A 19042-nucleotide genomic window follows, 5' to 3' on the forward strand; every position below is an offset into this window, starting at 1 on the left:
GCGGCCTCAGCCAGACCATGGAACAGCTGTACGTCCGCAGTCCCTTTTAATGCTTCAAACGCCTTCGCGAATAACAATCTACTATTTTACAGCATCCTATTTCGTTCGTTCCAAGGTATGGGCGGAGCGGGTCTGTATAGCCTTGCCATGGCAGTTATGACAGAAGTAACCCCGGTCGAATACGTTGGAATCGCGGTCGGCCTCATGAGCGCCATCTTTGGTGTGTCCAGCATCCTCGGCACAGTTTTGGGCGGCATCATTGTCAGTTCAACATCATGGCGTTGGGTCTTTTTCCTAAAGTAAGACCCAAACTACGCACGATATCTTCGACGCTAATCGAATTCATCCAGTCTCCCACCCGGCATTACGAGTTTAATTGTCGTCATTTTTATCTTTCCCGTAAATTCTGAACCGCTTCCAATTACTTGGCGCACCATCAAGGGCATCGACTTCTTCGGAGTGACGCTCTTTCTCATCGGATGCGTTCCGCTCATTTTTGCCCTCGAGTCGGGTGGAATGCACTACGAGTGGAACGACGCGCCCATAATTGTGTCATTTACGCTCGGAGGCATCGGTCTGATCAGCTTTGCAATGTGGCAGTGGTATATTTCCAAGCGGTTTCAAAACAACTATCTGTTGCCCCTAGTTCCAGCATCTCTTGTGTCCCAACGGACAACCGGATTCTCCATGCTGTATGTAAAATGAAGGACACGGTATTATCCCCAGCATTTCTTTACAGTGTCGGAGGAAACAAATATTGAAGTCAATCAACCTTGCAGCCTGGCAATATAAACTAACACGTCCTCCAGGGCTGCGTTCTTTACCGGCTTCCCTTTTATGGCAACCATCATCTTCCTGCCACAGCGGCTACAACTTCAAAACGGCCTAACTCCCATAAGGGCCGGTATCGACATGCTTCCCCTGCTACTGCTCTCAGCTACAGGTGCCGCAGTCTGTGGCATGGTAGCCGCAAGATCCAAGATAGGAGGCATGGCTTGGTATTTATTAGTTGGCAGTCTTCCTCTACAAATGTTTGGTCTCGGACTTATGTCCACATTACCCAAGTCTGCTGGTCCCGTGCCTGCACAGCAATATGTTTTCCAGGTCTTTCTTGGACTCGGATTCGGTATTGCTCTAAGTAGTTTGGCGATCGTGGCTAGACTGGAGGTTAGCAAAGATGATATCAGTGAGTCACCATCAGCAATTTATAGCAGGCACGCACTCTGGCAACAAATTAACAATGTATTAGGTGTAGTAATGGGTGCCATCACTCAGGTCAGAGTCCTAGGTGGCCTAGTTGGTATTGCGATTGGACAAGCCGTCATATCTAGCCGAATTACATCCGAATTAGGGCCTGTACTGGGGCCAGATAGGCTTGCCGCGATTCTGCAATCCATCACCGCAATCCAAATGTTTCCATCAGACCTTGCCAACCTAGTAAGAGAGTCGTACGGACAGTCGTTTTCGTTGCAGCATAAAGTAATGATTGGATTTGCGGCTGCGGCTCTTCTATCCTGCCTGGCCGCATGGAAACATAACTTCGAAAATATGCAAGAACTGGAGAAGAAGCGTGTTGAGAGAGAAATGCAGAGTAGCTGCACCGGTCTTTCACCTATGGTTGAGGTGCCGGCGCGATTAGAGGGTGATATTAGAGATTCTGGGTACGAATTGACAGACCGAGGTATTCATGGAAGGATAAACCAGTAGCATTGGTCATGATGTCTATACTATATTTTCTACGTGCATAATACTACTGTATACCTGATACTTTGTGCAAATAGACCGCCTCTCTGAAGCAAATTTTCTTGTTGTTTTCTGTGTTTATCCTTTAAGCTAACATTAGTCTGACAAGCCCTCCAAGGCAAGGAAATCTCAACCAAATTAGTCGAAATAAAGTAACTCACGTCTGGCCTAGCCTAGGGTCAGCCAACACATATAGCCGTTTACGTCGTAAAAGTTTACCGAGTGTGTACCTTAACTGCAAGTTTAAATTCGCGAATATCGTGCAATCATACCACATATATATATAAATTTAAAGTAAAGAGAACATTTAATTTTGGGCTGCCTCAGCCAAAACAGTCTCCGGCACAATCGGTGACGTTGCTGCCATCTTGGCGGCGAGCAAGCTGATGGAAGAATTGCTCAGCAAGTCAAAGACAGAGACATCCGCCTTGATCTCGGCGTGGATCCAAGCGCGGAGTTCAACAGCCAAAAGACTATCGACACCGTAGCTGCTAACAGGTTTGCTGGCTTCGATATCCTCAGCCGGCATCATAAGCGATTTGGCCAACTTGTGGACTAACCTATCGACAATGGTATCCGTGGCCTGCTCAAGGTTGGTGACACCAGCCAGTACAACACTCAAAGGCGTCTCTGTTTCGTCGCCGATATCTTGTGAAACCCGGTGTGTGTCGACACGCACAAGGTGAGAGAACTTGGCGTCTCTGAACCACCAGGGATACTTTTCCAGCCCCTGGGCCATCATACCTCCGGTGCCGAGACCGACAATAAGCTGTGGTGGCATGGGTACACCTGGTAAGCTCTGCCCCCGAACGGCTGCTTCCAAAATGCAGAGGAGCTCGCGCTCTCTGATTGCAAGAAAATTCCATGACTGAACATTGTCGTGGACGCGATTATCGGTAGTATCCTCCGCGAGGAATCCGATACCGAGGATCATTCCCAAATCAAGGGAGCAGGCTGAAAGACCAAGGCGATGACGGTAGTGTGCGAGAGCGTCCTGGTACGAGTTACCTGCCGAGTAGTTACCCTGACCTCGGGAGCCGGCAATACCGACGGACGACGACAGGAGAATGAAAAAGTCTAGATCTTGTGGGAGATGCGCGTGAAGATTCCAACTGCCGTGAACCTTGGGCACGATTGCTCCTTTGAACTGGTCCAGTGTCATGTTTTCGTAGATCTGTTGGAGTTAGCTTAGAGATTAGTCGACGTTGGCGTTGGGCAATTTATGATGAGCCAAACCCTCGGCCAGTGAACTGTACTTACGGCATCTTGCAAATTCATCGCTCCTTGGATTACGCCCCTAATCGCCGGCCACGACTCCCTTTGGCATCTATCAAATGCTTCGAGGAGAGCCTTGTCGTCACCGATATCACATGCCCATGCTTCGGCTCGGGCACCAAGCTTGGTAAGATTGGTGACTAGATCAACGACAGATGCCTTAGCAGCGCCAGATCGTGAGAGAAGGAGAACGTTTCGTGCTCCTCTTTTCACCATCCAAGTTGCAATGTACCGTCCCAGACCACCACCACCACCAGGGAGGATATACGTAGCGTCCTCTCGGAAGCGGACTGGCGGCGCAGAAGCCGGGAGCATAGGGACGATATCGTCATTGTGAGCCTCCAGAACAATCTTGCCCATGTGTTTACCAGTCTGCATCATCCTAAACGCATCTTCCAAGCGGGAGAGGGGAATTACGTTGATTGGTGTCACTACCTTGGCAATCTTGTTGTTCAGAAGTTCAACAACTTCAGCGAACCCGCGAGCAGCAGTATCAATGTCCCAATGCAACAAATCGAGCATGTTAACAGAGTGGAAAGAAACATTACGGAGGAATGGCTCCATGTCCAACCCAGTGTTGCCCACAATGTCTCGTTGACCCAGTTCGACGAAACGGCCGAACCGGGCAATGACGCGCCATGAGGCACGGAGGGATTCGCCAGCCAGAGAGTTTAGCACAACATCGACACCACGTCCGTCGGTAAGTCGGAGGACGGCTTGGGAAAACTGCACGCAGTCACGGCTGTTGAACACATGAGCTTCTGGGATACCATAAGTCTCCAAGAGAAGCTGTTTCTTTGCTTCTGTGGATACAGTGGCAAAGACAGTGGCGCCGATGTGCTGGGCGAGGATGATTGCACCTTGTCCCACGCCACCGGCAGCACCGTGGATGAGGATGGATTCACCCTTGCGGAGTTTGGCAACGTTGGCGATGCAGTGGTGTGCGGTGCTGTAGACGACCGGGATGGATGCGGCTGTGGTAAGATCCATGCCTTGGGGGACGAGCTGAACCATTGCAGCCGGGGCTCGTGCCAAGGTTTTGAAGGTTCCCAGCTTCCAAGTCATGACCGCATCTCCGGGAGAAAGATGGGTGACATTACTGCCGACGCAGCTGATGATACCAGAGCACTCGACTCCCAGGGCAGGCTGGGCCAACTGGCCCATCGCGACCATGACGTCCTTGAAGTTCAAGCCCATCGCCTTCACACTGATTTCGACCTCATCAGCAGCTAAGGGTTTGGCACTGTCATCATCATCCTCAAACCGGAGAGTGTCAAGCCGGCCGGGAGTTCCAACCCCAAGCTTCAGCGGTCGACCAGGCTGCTGAAACGATGTCAGCTCAGGCTTAGGAGCGGTATGCAAAGTTAAAGCGACGTCATTGATATCATTCTCGAGAAGCACACGCTGGACCATGGGGTTACCATTTCGGATGGCATATTCCCAGTCTGGCGTTTCGCTGTCACCAGAATTGCTTCCGACGCTAAACACCGTGATAATGGCAGCGACACTCTCATCCTTGCTCAGGAGAGCACCATGCTCAACATCAAGCGTGGTCAAGTTGAGACCCATATTCTCCGATCGAATACTTCTTGCCATTCCCGTCATGAGGTTAGCCGAAGGGTTATTGCTGTCCTGAGTACCACCTCTCGTAACGTAAGTAATATCCTTGGTTGACAGAATGAGGCGCTTCAGAGAGTCCCAGTTCTCTTGGTTTATATCTGGAAGGAATCCTTGGTTAGAGGAAGCATCCACAAGGCACAGACAAGACTTATTCTTGAGTTCTTCCAAAGCCATGGTGTCCGCCAGAGGCATCACATGAACTGTAGATCCAGACTTGACGAGCTCTTTGCTCAGCTTATCCGCGCTGGCCGTAATGTCGGGGTCAGCGTTGGGCGGGAGAACAATGAGCGTTTCCTTGGGCATTGGGATCTCTTCAGTTATTGATGCACCGCTGACAATGACCGAAACACCGGTGTCGGGAAAGGGAACATCAGGGAAATCGACCTCGACACCGCTGTATCCAGCATCGAGAAGAGCTTTGTTCCATTGGCTGACCTCGAGAGTTGGGCCGTATTTTCGCCCGTCGTTATCACCGTACCACCATCCTTCCAAGGAACCCACAATCATGTGGAATCTCAACTTCCCCAATGCTGTGACTTCTGTCATAACCAGCTTTCCAGTGCTATTTTCACTTAGTCAATATCGGACAAACCATCCAATGAAACTATATAGAGGATTCGTAGGACATAATTAAACTTACGGCTTCAACATCTTCCTCGTGTTCTCCAGCGTCTTTGAAATTGAGTGAGTGGCATGCAAGACGTTGGACGCAACAATCAGATCATAAGACCCCTCCTCGAAGCCCTGGTCGGCAGGATCTTCTTCGATGTTCAGTTTGGCAAAGTCGATAAAAGTCAACCAAGGCGCCAGCTTGGTCTTTGCCTTTTCGAAATAGCCAACACTGATATCCGTAAAGGTATAGCTAGAGAATCGCGGCGCAGTCCCATTTGCACCACCTAGCTTCTCCAGGATGGGGAGGGTACTACTGGCTGTGCCAGCACCGATTTCCAGAATCTTCATGTTTGGGTTCTTATGCGCCATCATGTCAATGTACCAGCTCATTTGGGTGTACTGTGCCTTTGTCCCAAGACCAAATTTATAGAAATTGTTGAGGAAGTCTCCAGCCATGAGAACTTCAAGAGGAGAGATCTCGCCTCGAAGAATCTGGGGCAGGTATTTTCCATGTTGGACAAGGGCGTTTCCGTCTGTAGACGCCTCTGCAACACGGGCGAGCAGCTCTTCTTCGGCCTCGATGGTCATTCCAAGCCAGTCAATGCCAAGTGTCTCGTTTTGATAGCATCCCTTGCCCTCTTTGTAAAGGACGATACAGTGTTGCATATAGTCGTAGAACAATTTGAAGTTCCAAGCAAACTTGTCTGACTCCTCCTTGGAACATTCCTTTAGCACCCTCTGGCAGATGATTAAACATGCCATTTCCAGTTCGATGTATATCTTTCGGTCAATTACGTGAAATTCTCCGGCAGTTTGCTTAGAGCAAAGCTCTTGGAGCTGCTTTCGGTCTGTGAGATGCAGATCCTCCTTCCAGTGGAAGAATGTGCCAATTTTTCGCAAGCTCAGATCCTTCGCGGAGAGAGCATCGCTGGTATCAGCGCTGAGCCTTTTGCCCTTAATGCGCTCAAATATGACGAGAGGCTTTTGCCACGTATCGTCGGAAACAACTGCAAGACATTCACCTTCTTCAAAACCAGTAACATGGGCAGATGCATACCCCTTAAGAATGGTACCCGGCTCGCTAGGGATGTCTGCCGAGATGTATAGGCGCCCAATAGACACTGGGACCATGGGGACTGTCAACTCTTCATCGATTGCAGAGGCAGCGGGAAGAACCATCTGAATGATATTGTCCAGTGTCGCTGGGTGGATAACGTGCGGGAACTCGAATTGGCGTGGCATGATGCGCTTAGTATCAGGAATCTTGAGCTGACAAGTGCTCTGTCTATCTCCCTTGCGGATCTCTATCAAGCTCTGGAATACTCCGCCATAGAAAAGACCAATGGACTCCAGATGATTGTAAAAGTCTCTGGGGTTCTGTGGTCGAATACATTCCTGACGGATCTTGTCATACTGCCTGGCATGTTGCTCGGCCAACAGAGTATCTTCGTTGGCAAAGGTGTTGTCGCCAGATGAGGACTCGTATTCGAGACGAATAAGGCCAGCGCAGTTGAGCTCCCACGTCTCCCTTCTGGAATAAAGCTGGAATTCTTGCCACGAGGAAGTAAGAGCCTGGGAGCCATGGCGAAAAGGCTTGATGGTGAGCATTGCCTCAATACCCCTGTCTTCCACTGGCACAACTATAGCCTTGTTGATAATTATGTCTCGCAGATCATAAGCCTTGATCTTTCTAGTGCTGTCTGCTTTTTGGGACATGGCCTCGATTGCCATAATAACCATTCCGGCAGCCGGGTACAAACATGCGCCCTGGACTTTGTGGTGCTTGATCCACGGGACCTCGCTGAGGCGGAGAATGTTCCGGTATCGCGGCTCGTCAGGGATCCCATCGAATGTCTCGCCTCCAAATAGATCCTTTCGGCCGTCCCGGCGGAAACGGTGTGCTCGGCCGGCGTGGGGCTCAGACCAATATTTGAGACCGTGATTCCAGCCATAGGGCGGGATGTCGACTAGGAATCCATCTTGCGAAGGTACGTCCCTTTCATTGAGAATGGCATCGACATGAATCGGATAGCCGTATTGGAATAGACGGCCAGCAGCTGTAAGCGCAGTTTTGCACGCATTCTCACCTCGCTCAAGGATAGATTGATACGAGACATCGGCAGTTTGAGAGACGACAGTCTCATGGCTAAGAATCTGCTTGATTGGACCCTTTAGGCCAGCAGCAGGTCCAATCTCAATTAAGTGGTCGATAAAGGCCTTGTTGGTTCGCCGCTTGGAAGAGCCATCTGTAAACATGACGAGACATTGAAGGGCGGCCGAAAATTCCACGGGGCTGACAAGGTTTGCAACCCAGTAGGCTGTATTAAGTTCCGAATTGCTAGTGACTTCTTTGCCAGTGAGGGATGAAAACATCTTCGCGGATTCAGCCTTATCGGAATTGATATGGATGTCACCTAGGGCCTCAGCATACTTGTCAGCGATGACTCGCATGTGTGGAGAGTGGTAGGCAACTCCGACACGCAGCGTTCTCGCAAAGTGTCCGTCCTCCTTAATTATTGTTTGAAGTTCATCTATTGCGACTTCATCACCCGAGATGGTTGTGCTGTGAGGGCTATTCACACAGGCCACTGTAGCGTTTCCTTGGCTTAGTCGTTCAATATACGGCTGGACGTCATCAAGCCCTAGTCCAGTCGCCAGCATTGATCCATGAAGAGTCGGCGCAAATCCGCGAATGCAGCTGCAAAGGTATCCACGATGATACGAAATCTTCCATGCGCTTTCTCGAGAAATGGCACCCTTTGCATACGCAGCAGCAATCTCGCCACTTGAGTGTCCGACGACGGCAGTAGGTCGGATACCCCAGGTTCGGAGAAGATCAACCAGTGCAATTTGCAGAGCAGTACAGATGGGCTGGCTGAGATCGGGAGACGAGATTCTCGACAACTCTTGATTACGGTGAAGTTCTGCCATGAGAGACCAGGAGGAACCGATGCTGACCAAGTACACACTTGCGGCTTGGAGGCTCTCCTGGAACGCGGGATAGGCGCACAGTTCCCTGCCCATGGCAAACCATTGAGCTCCTTGGCCAGTGAATACAAAGCCTAGTTTCGGCGCGGCGCCCGAGTTAGAAGTGACACGAAGGGGCTTAACTACTACGTCTGCTAGCTGAGCCACGGCATCCTCCAGAGAATCGACAACGGCAAACGTCCTCCAGGGTAAGATGCTTCGCCGAAGAGCAAGCGTTCGGGCAAATTTCCTCAAAACTGTCCTTTTGTCCTTTTCAGATAGGTCTGACTCAAGCTTTGCTAAGAGATAGTCGGCGTAGATCTTAGAGTTCCTATGTGTACCCTCTTGCTCGTTAGACGTCCACAGGAAAAGCTTAGGAGCAAGAGCGCGCTTTAATGGGTTATCGCCGTCAACAGGAAGGTAAGGTGTGACTGATGACCAAGAAACCATGCTATCGGGAAGATTAGGACTCATGCCAATTGCCGAGTCAGGTGTAGAATCCAATGAGCTGTTGCCAAGATTTTGTACATTGTGATTTCCCCGAAGCTTTCGAGCTCTGAGGTAGTGATACGCATCGTCTATAATGCAGTGGGCATTTGTTCCTCCATATCCAAAGGAGTTGATTGAGACACGTCGAAGGCCTTGGACCGGCCAAGGAGTGAGCTGCGTAGGGACAGTCAAATTCCACTCCTGTAGGGGAATACGCGGATTTGGCTTCTCGAACCATATCGACGGCGGGATATCTCCCTTTTCAAGCATCATAACTGCCTTGACGACTTGGACAAGACCGGAGCCACCCTCAAGATGGCCAACATTGGTCTTCACGGACCCGATATAGAGCGGGTCGCCTGGAGCTCTCGCTGCTCCCAACGTTCTAGAAAGAGCACCTGCCTCTACAGGATCGCCAGCAGGTGTACCGGTGCCATGAGCTTCAGCGTAGCTTGTGTGTGCCATACTGAGACCAGCTTCGGCATAGACGCGTCTGATGAGAGATTCCTGCGCTTCACCAGACGGAAGAGTGATACCTGGCGTGTTACCATCCTGTCCGACGCCTGAGTTGCGGATGACTCCTCTAATTACATCTCCATCCTTCAGAGCCAAGTGAAGTGGCTTTAAAACACAAAATCCGGCACCTAAGTAATATGTTATTGTCTGGTCCATTTCAGTTTCACGAAAAACTTCTTGCCTTCACCACGAGAGTAACCATTGGCCTTGTGATCAAACGACTGACACTTTCCGTCAGGGCTCAGGAAATGCAGTCGGGTCATGGCGCCCATGATATCGGGCATCAGCATTAAGTTTGTACCGCCAACAATGGACTAGTTGGCATGTTGTTTAGCCTAACACAGACGACTTTCAAATCATCGCGTTGATGTAGGATTCACACTCACCATGGTCGTCTCTCCTGTGCGAAGACTTTGGCAGCCAAGATGTAGCGCCACCATTGACGAAGAACATGCCGTGTCAAGACTAACACTAGGACCCTTCATGTTAAAGAACCACGAGATTCTATTGGACATGATGGCAGATCCCGTGCCGGTGCCATGGTAAAGTGGAAGATCTTCAGGATCACAAGCCATCATATCGCTGTAATCTCTTGTAAAGCATCCGACATAGCATGAGGTGTTTGACCCATTCACATTATCCATTCGGATACCGGCTAGCAAATAGCTTAGCATGTGTATGAGATGATTATTGCTGTAAATGGTTCCTCTTACCGTTCTCCAGAGCCTCGTACGTACATTCAAGCGCCATGCGCTGTTGGGGATCCATGGCCTGCGCCTCAGCAATAGGCATTGTAAAGAAAGGAGCGTCAAATGCAGCGACATCTCGCTTCATAAAGTGAGCTTTTCGTACATTAATGGTGCCTTGACGCTCATTATTGGGATGGTAGTAGGCATTGATGTTGAAGCGGTTCTCAGGGATATCACACAACGCACTCCTACCCTCAGCAATCATGTCCCAAAGCTTCATTGGGTTCTCCGCATCTCCTGGGAAGCGACCAGCCATGCCAATAATGGCAATTGGCATGACATGATCCGTGTCAGACCCCTGTGAGGGGGTAGTGTCGTACGTGGGCACGCTACCCATCTTGTGTGACTATTGATGCGTGACGCAGTCACTTTTGTTGCAAATGTCGATGCGTCTGAAGCTGATGAGGCAAAGTTGACTTGCCTGGGTGTATGTTTGGAATTGAATGGATTGAACTTGAGCTAAAGGATGCACATAAATGGCTGATACTTCGATCTAATCTATCTACAGTGTTAGCATCGTACCACCATATATTCCCGAATTCGACACTGGCTGAGAGATCTTCCTGTCGCCTTCCAGGGGCTTCGGTCTAAGCCAGATGCCTTTGAGCTATGACTTAAATCTACCGCACTAGAAATAACGGCCCCACGGGTTTGTCAACCTCGTCGCCGAGACATGCCATCCCTGTTCCCTGTAACACGAGGGCAACGCGTTTTCAGGCAGTAATACTATCTGCAGAATTCTGGCTGACATGCATGGACCGCCGGTCTAAGGCGCCGCTGTAGGAGAAGTAGCCGGTCATGGTCAGCTTGAATCTCGCCGAAGTCTTAAGCCCCATTGGAGAGATGTGGAGGAACTTTACTGTATGTCTAAGCAGTCTTAATACGGAAACAACTACAGAATATGACTGGGGTGGGAATGATTGCACCAAACTGTTGGCGTGGGCTCACATCGCCGCGGCGACTTTATGCACATGAGCTAGCTCTCGCCCTGCTGGGCCTGGTCTAGGACTTCAACAGTCGGGTCTCATCGGCAACATTTTCGCGAATGCAAATTATAAGCTAAATTTAAACAAGTCTGTGCTGTTACTTATTGAAAGTACAATTGTGATCACACCACATGAGCAACAACAGCAACACCAAGAATATGGATACTCGGAAATTAGCCCAGCCGAAGCCAGGGAGTGCGACATTGCCTCCCCAGACAAGGCAAGGAACTAGAGAAACCACACATGGGCGCCAGAAACGGATACTTGTTCTCGTTACCGGTGGTGGGTACACCAATGCAGGTGAGTCTTGTCATCATCAAAGCCAAGGGTCCGCCTGTTAGACACGATCGTTGATTGATGATTGCTAGCCCCCTTATTCGAACTGGCTTCTATTCTTGCGTCGAGGGGCTATTTGATTGAGTTCGGTACGCTATCCGGTCGCGATAACTGGTTGTCTAATTGGCCTTTTGTTTCCCGTTTTCATATCATTGGCAAAGCCGTGCCTCCCAATGTGGAAGAGGAGAACTATCTGAACATGTCCAAGTGGGACACAGACTTGACATCAAATTGGGCATCAGTGTTCAAGACCAAGCTGTTCTTAGAGTCATCATGGCCAGAAGTATATGCTTCTTTGAAAGGGATTGTCCAGGATCATGAGTCTAGGCCAGATTTCATACTGGCAGACTACTGGGTGGAAGCGGCAAGAGATGTCTGCTTGGAGCATAACATACCTCTCGCGATGCACTGGCCACAAATGCCAACCGCTATGCTTCACGCAGCATACATCCCAGGAACACCAGGCCTTCAGATTGACGTACTCACCTCCGAGTTTGCCACGATCTGGCAAAGATTGAAGAATGCCTTTGCCATTTACACATCGCTTCCATACTATCTCCAATACAGAAGTGCGACAAAACGAATGCGTGCCTCCATGGGTGTGACCAGACAACCAAAAGTAGTCTCCAAGCCAGATTACCTCTGCCTCACAAATTCTTTCTTTGGTCTTGAAGCAGCCAAAGACCTTCCGCCCAATGTTGCGGCGATAGGTCCGGTATTGTCCGATAGCTTTGTACCCTTAACTGAACCGTTGCAAATGTTTCTTGCATCCCGCTTTAGAGTTCTCTACATTTCGATGGGAACGCATGTCTTGCTATCCCATGATCGTCTATGCCAAATCCTTCGCGGCTCCATAGCATCGCTTGGTGTGGGCATGGTGGACGGCATAATCTGGGCCATAGGATCCAAGGCACGAGCTCAACTGGTACAGTCGGAATTGATTGTTCTGCCGTTATTGGACTCAGCAAAGGGGCTTGGACCTACTTCGAATATTAGTGAAACAGTTGGAGGGCTGTTGAATAACAACCACCCTTCCATTCTCTTTTTGGAATACGCACCTCAACGTGCTATTCTTCAAGATGACCGCATCGCAGTGTTTCTCAGCCATGCAGGTCCGTCTTCGGCGAACGAGGCTGCCTTTGCAGGTGTGCCTCTAATCACCATTCCTGTATATTTTGACCAGATACAGTATGCAATGAGACTCAGAGACGCTGGTGTATCTGTGCCGCTTAAAAAGGAGACATTCAAGGCTCACAATGTCACCACTGCAATATCTCATATTATCGAAGATAGTGACCGCCAAGGGCCAATAGCAACTAATGTGAGGCGCCTACGGTCTATTGCCCAAACGGCCTCTCGCCGGAAATATCTGGCCGCAGACCTCATCGAAGAAACACTTGCTGACTGGGAAGGACGAAGTATCGAAATGAGGGTCGGAGTTGGACGGTCTCGTGGCATGCATCTTCAGACGGCGGATACAAGGATGGGGTGGTGCAAAGCGCGAAATCTGGATTTATGGGCCATTGTCAGCGCGGCGACATTGGTCTTGGTTGGAGTTGTCTCAGCTGTAGCGGTTCCTCTAGTTACGTAATATGTAGACCAATAACTATTTACATAAGTTCTATGCATTCTTACCAAGCATCAATAATATATCTGTCCAAACGCAGAATTACCGGAAACATTGGCCCTCGGCGACTTTTCTCAGCCTCGCCCACAAGTCGTCAATGAACCACCGAATTCCCGGTGACATTGACGTTCTTTAAATCTAGTCTGATCTTGAAGGATTCTTACTCATATCTTCAATGGTTCAGCCCTATTTGGAGTCCACCTTGATACCGTGCCTGGGTTGAAGCAGGATAGTTTGGGTAGGGTACTGTATCAGTAATTTCACGTTCTGTTTGAGCTCGAGTTTGAGGTTTCTGTGTAACTAAATTATTCCACTCAAACGATTATACACAAACTAGGGAGAGAACGCTCCCAATCGCCCACGATGTTCCTCAATATCCAAAGCCTTTCCCTTGTGGGCACACTTTCAACGGCCGGATTGATTTTCTCAGTGTATTATGCTGGTCTAGTCATTCACAGGATATTTTTTAGTCCTCTTAGATCATTTCCAGGGCCAAGATTAGCGGCCGCGACATTTTGGTAAGAAATCTACTATCGCTCGAAATCCAAACGATGAGCATGACCAGAGAGACAGACCTAGCTAACAAACTGAAGGTACGAATTCTACTACGATGTTGTTCTTGGAGGGCAATACACGTTTCACATAGCCGAGCTCCATGAGAAATATGGCTCGGTTGTACGTATAAATCCGCATGAGATTCATGTCCATGATCCCGAGTTCTACGACAAGCTCTATGCGGGAGCCGGCAAAAGACGCCACAAGTGGCACTGGGCAACGCGAGGATTTGGGGCTGAGATGTCAACATTTGCGACGGAGCTACACGAAGTTCACAAAGCTCGAAGAGCGGCACTAAACCCATTCTTCTCCATGGCGCGTGTCAGAAGACTCGAGTCTGTAATCAAAGAGAGAGCCGATGCCATCCTCCAACGTCTTCATGAATTTCGTGAGAATGGACGTGTTGTGCCTTTTGATATCCTTTTTGGGGCATATTCAGCAGGTATGGTTGACAATCGTTTATTCTATAATGCATGCTGACGATAATGTTGGTGACTAGATGTTATCATAACATATGCATTTGGGCGCCCGAGCCGCAAGATCGAACACCCGAATTTTGACAACGATTTTCACGAAGCCTGCGTCAACGGTGGTCGACAACTATTCCTGACCCGGCAATTTCCAATCTTGTTGACCCTGATCAAGATCATTCCGCCTAAATGGCTGCTGTCAACGTATCCATCCATCGCCTCCTTCTTCGCAATGCATCAGGTGAGCAGTATGGAACACTACTCCAAACGGTCGCCCACTTGACAGTTATTTTGTAGGATATTGCAGAACAGGTCAAAGCACTATATGATGCGCCAAAAGCAGACTCTGACGGGGGAGACTTGCCGACGGTGTTCCACGAGATCTTATATAGCAAACTTCCGGAGCACGAGAAGGCATTTCGCCGACTGGCTACTGATGGAGGCGCACTTGTTGGTGCCGGTACAGTGACTACAGCTTGGGCTGCAACAACAGCCGTGTATTATCTCGTATCGAATCCGGACTGCTTACTCCAGCTGAAGTCTGAGATAGCTGACGCGATTCAAACAGCGGCAGATGCGGGCCAAGACAAGGAGTGTGGACTGCCTCTTAGTGTTTTGGAAAAGCTACCGTATCTGTCAGCAGTGATACAGGAAGGGCTCAGACTCAGCTATGGTGTGGCAACTCGGCTGGCTCGAATCGCCCCAGACGAGGCATTGGTAGTGCAGTCGAGCAAGACGAGTAAGACGAGTAGGACCGGCTCAGAGGAGTGGATAATCCCACCCGGAACTCCGGTATCTATGACCCAGCTCCTCATCCTCCGCGACGAGGGCATCTTTCCATCCGCTTCCACCTTTCGGCCAGAGCGCTGGCTGGAGCAACCACACTTGGACAGATACCAGGTCGCATTTTGCAAGGGGTCTCGTATCTGCCTGGGAAAGAATCTGGCCATGGCTGAGCTCTATATTATGCTGGCTGCGTTATTCATCCATTACGGGTCAAAGAGCGTCAGGTTTTCCAATGACATTGGTTACCTCGAACTGTGGAAGACGGATGTCGACGACGTTGAGTGCCGCGTCGACGCGTTTGTGCCCCTACCCAAGATTGGATCAAAAGGGGTTAGGTTTACGGTACACACCTGGCAGTAATTTTGACAGATATAGCTTTATGAATTGAAGTAGATATATTACACCTTACTATATCGCTAAATAGCATATCACCACCAAGTTTTCCTGTAGCCAACTCTCAAGTCCTTGGATCTTTATGTAACTATATTACGCCTTTCGTCCAACTATACGTTTTTGTTATACTTCCCACTTGTAGTTGTACCTTGACACTTCATAAAGTAGCCAGACAGCGACTTTATACAGTGTGTAAGATAGTGTGATATTACCATATATGATTAGATTTTCGAAGGTCATATCATATATGATATGGGCAGAACCGTCATCATATCATATGAGGTTGATATGATATGATCAATATATGGTAATATACACGGTAATATTATTCACGTGATAATACTATGTCTACGAAATTGGTTGCAGATATACAACGGCAGCCTCAAATCAAAGTCATATCTAGCCTATGGAATCTCTCCGCTCTGATCAAGGTCGTCGTCGGCAAAAGCTACCCTGCTGCCTTTGCCAAGCCATGATTTGAGGCATTCGGTCGCTTCAATGCTTTCAATGCCCATGCGGTTCCTACGGTCCGTAATAGTGATTTTCGTACCCGAAAATAGGCGTTCTGGCTCCGCCGACATTGCCGGAATGGACAACACATCTATGGCCATAATGGATAGATCATAGAGCTGGGTAAGACTTCCTCTGAGTAGGCTCAAGCCACCAGGATCGTGGATCCCTCACTTCTGGTACTAATGGAGCAAGAAGATACTTGGTGTATTCGTCCTGATCAAGGCTAGTCCCCTTCTTCTGCTGCGCCCACTTGTGGAAGGAGTTCTTGACCTCATGAACTGATTCTGACGTCTGGGTAGGGACTGTAACTGCAGTGGATTTATATTCTTTAGTCCAGAAATCCAGCATTTGTTTCCGACAAGGTGCCCGCCAGTCTGAAGGCCAATTGTTGTCAATATAGTCCCACTTCCACTGTGGAGATAATACTAGTGCTGCAATATAGACCGGCGATCTGTCCGTCAAGCTGTAATACTTATCCAGCTTGGCCCAGCCAGAGTTGCAACAAGGACTCATAAACGGGTCATTGGCATATGTTTCCTTTGCAGTCTCAAACTGCTCAAGCAGGAAGTCCATTGTCGGCAACACTCTGTCAATAGTTGCATTGCGACCTTCTGTACCTGTTGTGGCATCATAAAAGAACAACAGGACGTCTCGGAGCTTTTGCAAGTCTTGCCAGTCCTTTTCCGACAGCAGGTCGTCGTTGTTCTCTTGATATTGGTGGCAAAAGAGGTTGATAGCAGTCTTGAGCTTTGTTGCAGCACGGATCATCGCATACCAAGAGTTCCAGCGAGTAGAGTTGTCCCGTACGAGGTTGCGGCCGCCACTGAGTTCTCAAAAATTGGCCAAGCGTTGTGTGCTCCGCTGGATATAGACCACAATATTGTGGAGTTTCCCAAGAGGACCCTTGCGTCGCCATTGTTCCATCTCGAGTTCCGTCGGTGTTGTCAAGGCACTCGTATTATTCTCATCTGCGAGAGATTCATCGTTTGTATGAAAAAGAAAGGACTGGGCGGCTAGGTTAATGATATGGCCATTGCAGCGAAGGCGGTGGTGCTCGGCATCATAGACAATCTGATATTGGTCGAGTAATACTACTCGCAGGCCAATTAGCGTGGGTTACGAGCTGTGAATGAATGGTAATCTGTAAAGCCCTGTTTTGCAACTCGTGAGATGGTCATATGACGTACGTACGCGTCGAAATAGCCTTCATCATTGTACTGTTGTTGTCTGCATTGTCCATCATGAAAAAGCCCACTTTTCGAGGCAATTCCATAGTCGCCAATAACTTCCATAACGCAGTCTGCCATATTCGGGCCCGAGTGCTTCCCATCGAGTTCTCTTAAAGCCAGAACGGAGTATTCTAATTGGCCAGATTCGGATGTGTAGTGTGCAACTATGCCAAGAATTGCAAGAGCATTGGGGGAAGTCCAGAGATCAACTGTAAAGTGTACTTTTGAGAGAGCTGACTGGATATCGCGTTTGACTCGATGCTTCTGAGCCTCGAAAGCCCGCAAGGTCCAGGTGCGTATGGTGGAGTGGAGTTTGGCAGCCAGTTGTCGATCTCTGGATTCAGGTAGCAAAGTAGGGTCCTGAATTCTGACAGCGTTGCCATGCGGAATGAGACGCTACAGGTTGTGATCCATCGTACGTATAGTTGTTCGACAACAGCGGGGTCTAAATCGTGAGTTGCAACCGTAGAGAGACAGCGACGTTTGTAATTGGTAAGTTGCTGGGCTTTTTCAAAGGCGTCGGCGATGGTGGCTTGCATCAATGCAGTCCGGGCTTCTTGAGTAGAGGATATATCGATGTTATGCCGGTCCTTTAGGTGACCTGAAATAACAGTTGTTCCACCAGACTCTAGATACTCTTTTGCGCAGTATTTGCAGCGCCATATTGACTTGCCCTTCGCATTGAGAGTAATCTCATTGCGGTCAACAGGTGTATAGTGCCAGACTTTCGAGTAACGCCTTTTAGTAGCAGCCGAGGTGGTTATCTCCTTGAGCACCAAATTATTACGTTTTTTGGCCCCCAATTTTTTACTTTGGGTACAACGACCCTCTGGGTACAGGGATTCGCGCTTAAAACCAGGTCAGTATGGCAGGTGGAAAGCGGAAAACGGCCTCCCTGGCCAGCGAAAGCCAGCAGCCTTCGAAAAGACGGAGGTCTACATCTTCTTCCATTACGGTAGCCCAGCCGAGTTTACCATGCCCAGCTTCGTCGTCGCCGTTAAAGCCACTGCCGGAGCCGTCGCTTCGAGCAACCATCGACCGCCCTGCTTTCGAACGGGTTCAACTGCAGCCCTTTGATCGTCGCATCTCATCTGACTTACCCCGGAATAACTTATTCGATATCTTTTCAGAGTTCTGCCCTAATCATATAGTCGATACGTGGGTAGAATACATCAATGCACGACACATTTTCCTGCCAAATTATGAAGAAGGTCCACGGCAACAACACTCCTTACACAACACATGGAAGCCAACTTGCAGGCAGGCTTTCTATCCATACTCCATACTCCATACAGACCCGTATGGAATATGGAATATGGAATATACCTTGTATGGAAAGTATTCCATACGTATGGAATACAAAACAATGACGTCATATATTCCACGGTGAGCCAGTTGTCAGGGTTTGCCGCCTTATCATTTGATCGTCTACACTGATTTCGTGGCAAGGTGGTCCAGGCGGTTCAGGTTGTCTACCAGCTCAACCTGGACAGTCTGGTCCACCAAAAATGGCTGGAGGCGACCATGGTAGGCCGTTCATGCGGCCAAAATGAGTTGGACCGCCTGGCCTGCGAAGGAAGACATTCTAGCCCTTGAAATTGCCCAGGAGAATTTGCATGGACCCACTTTCTCCTGTATTCCATACGTATGGAATACTAGCGAGCGATATGGAGTATGGATTAAGTGTATGGAATACTTTTGTATGGAATACCTTATTCCATACGAGTATGGATAGAAAGCCTGCTTGCAGGCAAGAGATTTACCTTTTTTTTGGTATCCTGATATATATGTCTCATACCCAAGTTCCTTCACTTCAAGAGTACTGGGAGACTTCATCAGCAGATGCGATACATCCTATTGCAAGGTTCATGTCGAGAGGCCGGTTTCTTCAACTTTATCGACGATTCTGTACCTGGGATACTTCTGATAAGTCGAAGACCACAGTATTTGACAAAGTGAATGACTGGAGTACTCATATCCAGCGCATCTCTACCACTTATTGGATGTCCTCTTCCAGTATTAGTATTGACGAAGCAATGGTACGCTTTAGTGGCAGAAGTAAAGATATTGTCCACATTCCAAGCAAGCCGATACCGGTCGGGTATAAAATCTGGGTAGCTGCCGACTCGGGATACTTCCTCAGGTGGTCATTTCATGCCAAAGGCAGTGGGCCAAT

At 49.0% G+C, this 19042-nt stretch overlaps 5 protein-coding genes across 5 annotated transcripts; 3 read left to right on the forward strand and 2 right to left on the reverse strand.

Annotated features, from left to right (window-relative positions):
* Positions 1-147: 147 nt before the first annotated feature.
* Positions 148-1707, forward strand: VFPPC_12321 (major facilitator superfamily transporter; the record flags this gene model as incomplete). The annotated part of the gene is made up of 4 exons (XM_018290241.1): positions 148-299; positions 351-692; positions 810-1186; positions 1250-1707. 4 exons carry the CDS (start codon positions 148-150, stop codon positions 1705-1707), a joined length of 1329 nt encoding a protein of 442 aa, XP_018135913.1.
* Positions 1708-2050: 343 nt separating this feature from the next.
* Positions 2051-10308, reverse strand: VFPPC_12322 (polyketide synthase; the record flags this gene model as incomplete). The annotated part of the gene is made up of 6 exons (XM_018290242.1): positions 2051-2917; positions 3004-5200; positions 5279-9350; positions 9410-9536; positions 9609-9877; positions 9936-10308. The coding sequence occupies 6 exons, from the start codon at positions 10306-10308 to the stop codon at positions 2051-2053; spliced, it is 7905 nt and encodes a 2634-aa protein (XP_018135914.1).
* Positions 10309-11088: 780 nt separating this feature from the next.
* On the forward strand, positions 11089-12884 carry VFPPC_12324 (UDP-glucosyl transferase family protein; the record flags this gene model as incomplete). Its single annotated transcript, XM_018290243.1, has 2 exons — positions 11089-11257; positions 11326-12884. 2 exons carry the CDS (start codon positions 11089-11091, stop codon positions 12882-12884), a joined length of 1728 nt encoding a protein of 575 aa, XP_018135915.1.
* Positions 12885-13283: 399 nt separating this feature from the next.
* Positions 13284-15091, forward strand: VFPPC_12325 (oxoglutarate/iron-dependent oxygenase; the record flags this gene model as incomplete). The annotated part of the gene is made up of 4 exons (XM_018290244.1): positions 13284-13411; positions 13514-13913; positions 14016-14190; positions 14253-15091. 4 exons carry the CDS (start codon positions 13284-13286, stop codon positions 15089-15091), a joined length of 1542 nt encoding a protein of 513 aa, XP_018135916.1.
* Positions 15092-15528: 437 nt separating this feature from the next.
* VFPPC_17132 (ribonuclease H-like protein) lies at positions 15529-17901 on the reverse strand (the record flags this gene model as incomplete). Its single annotated transcript, XM_018294881.2, has 5 exons — positions 15529-15753; positions 15809-16460; positions 16829-17226; positions 17286-17714; positions 17806-17901. The coding sequence occupies 5 exons, from the start codon at positions 17899-17901 to the stop codon at positions 15529-15531; spliced, it is 1800 nt and encodes a 599-aa protein (XP_018135917.2).
* Between the last annotated feature and the right edge of the window lie 1141 nt (positions 17902-19042).

This window comes from Pochonia chlamydosporia (genome assembly GCF_001653235.2).
Source record: "Pochonia chlamydosporia 170 chromosome Unknown PCv3seq00015, whole genome shotgun sequence".
Lineage (NCBI taxonomy): Eukaryota > Fungi > Ascomycota > Sordariomycetes > Hypocreales > Clavicipitaceae > Pochonia > Pochonia chlamydosporia.